General features: G+C 34.1%; 1 protein-coding gene across 1 annotated transcript; it reads right to left on the bottom strand.

Annotated features, from left to right (window-relative positions):
• Positions 1–7: 7 nt before the first annotated feature.
• On the bottom strand, positions 8–762 carry LOC104774056 (peroxisomal isocitrate dehydrogenase [NADP]-like; the record flags this gene model as incomplete). The annotated part of the gene is made up of 4 exons (XM_010498724.2): positions 630–762; positions 374–417; positions 195–304; positions 8–45 (listed from the first exon to the last, which is right to left on the bottom strand). Coding segments are annotated over exons 1-4 (241 nt in total), but the record flags the coding sequence as incomplete, so codon positions are not given.
• Between the last annotated feature and the right edge of the window lie 899 nt (positions 763–1,661).

Below are 1,661 nucleotides of genomic sequence, written 5' to 3'. Positions count from 1 at the left end.
GACATACCAGGAGTAATCGTGGCACACTTAATAGCCACGTTATACCTATCACATAAAAAGAAACCAGAATAAGGCAGACGAGAGTCTCAAATCACAGCCATGAACAAAAATTTGATAGAGAAGAGAGCTTGGACACAGGAACACTAAAACTAGAAAAGATGTAAAAAGTATCAAATGTAAAAGCAGAGACATACTTTAAAGTAGCTTCAGCACTCTCTATAGTAACCTTATCGTCAGTGGAATCACGGTTAGGCAGTCCAAGATCAAAGTATTTGATATCCAGCTCCAGGAAAGGCAAAATAAGCTGTCAAGAGGTTAACTACAAAACGATTTTGAAGGCTTTGCTCAAGAATCAAGATACAAGACAGTTTACCTTTTCTTTGATGAATTTCCAGATAACTCGAGTCATTTCGTCTCCTGAGAGAATCAAGAAAAGGGTCTAAAAATTCTGAATTTTCAGAAACTACAACCTATATATTATGTAAACAAACAAACACACACTCGATACTATACGTTCCCTGAACAGAGGCAGAACACATATGTACTCCGATCTATATAGTAAATCAATCAATCAGAATGACAACGAGATTTATTTGAGTCAATTGAACTGTTGGGGGAAGAACACTTACCATCCATTTCAACAACGGGGTTGGCCACCTTGATCTTCTCGAACTCCATCTTTTGCCCGCAGAGATATGATCTGATGGGCGAGTGAAATTGAGAATAGCTACTGTGAACGGATCAGCAGCTCTGCTCCGCCATGAAAGAAAGACAGAAAACAGCTCTCTCTCTCTCTCTCTCTGTGTTGGGCCACACTCTTCCAAAGCCCACTTCTATATGGGCCTCATTCTGTAATTTTAAACTATCCAATAAGAGAGTATCTCTTTTTGTATAGTATTAAATTTAATACTAGTAGTCAGCTTTTGTAATAATAATAAATTGACTAAGTCATCTCTAACCCCATTCTATTTTAAAATCAAAACTTTATTATTGAGCAATATTTGCTTCAACTTTACTCTATATTTTACTCTAAAATAGAGAAAATGATGTGATTGCTCTATATTTAGAGTAACTCTATTCTCAACTCTATTATTTTACACTACCTCTATTTTAGAGTCAAATATAGAGTAACACATTAGAGAAAAATCATACTTTATTTTAGAATTACTCTATAATATAGTATAAATTAGAGATATACAGTCAGAGATAGTCTAAGATGTGCTTTGGCTGATTGAATAATTTAATCAATCTCTCTCAGATGAATAATAATAATCACAAGGTGGTCCTGTTGAACACTAGTACGTAGTAGTATATCTAAAAAAGAAAGAAAGAAATGTAATGAGTGTTACCACTTTTAACAAGGGTAAAAACGTGATTTAATGCATGAAGAAAAGCAAAAGGCAACGCAAGTTTTTGGACAGTTAAAATATGTCTATTGAGATGTGTGAAAAACATGAGAGCAAAGAAGAATCTCTTTTCCTAAGAGAGACACAAGGATTCGATCTTGTTGTGTATATTAATTTATTTATTCAAAAGGCTTTTCTTTTTTGCCTTCGATGAGTTTGTTTATCACTAACTAAAATGGGATTTTAAAAGATTAAAATTTAGAAACCGACATGTAGGGAATCAGATGCTACATTTTTCTTTTCTCTGAGGAAGAC

The sequence above is a fragment of the Camelina sativa genome, unplaced genomic scaffold (genome assembly GCF_000633955.1).
Source record: "Camelina sativa cultivar DH55 unplaced genomic scaffold, Cs unpScaffold01233, whole genome shotgun sequence".
NCBI classification, from domain to species: domain Eukaryota; kingdom Viridiplantae; phylum Streptophyta; class Magnoliopsida; order Brassicales; family Brassicaceae; genus Camelina; species Camelina sativa.
This window is presented reverse-complemented; position numbering and strand designations above follow the sequence as displayed.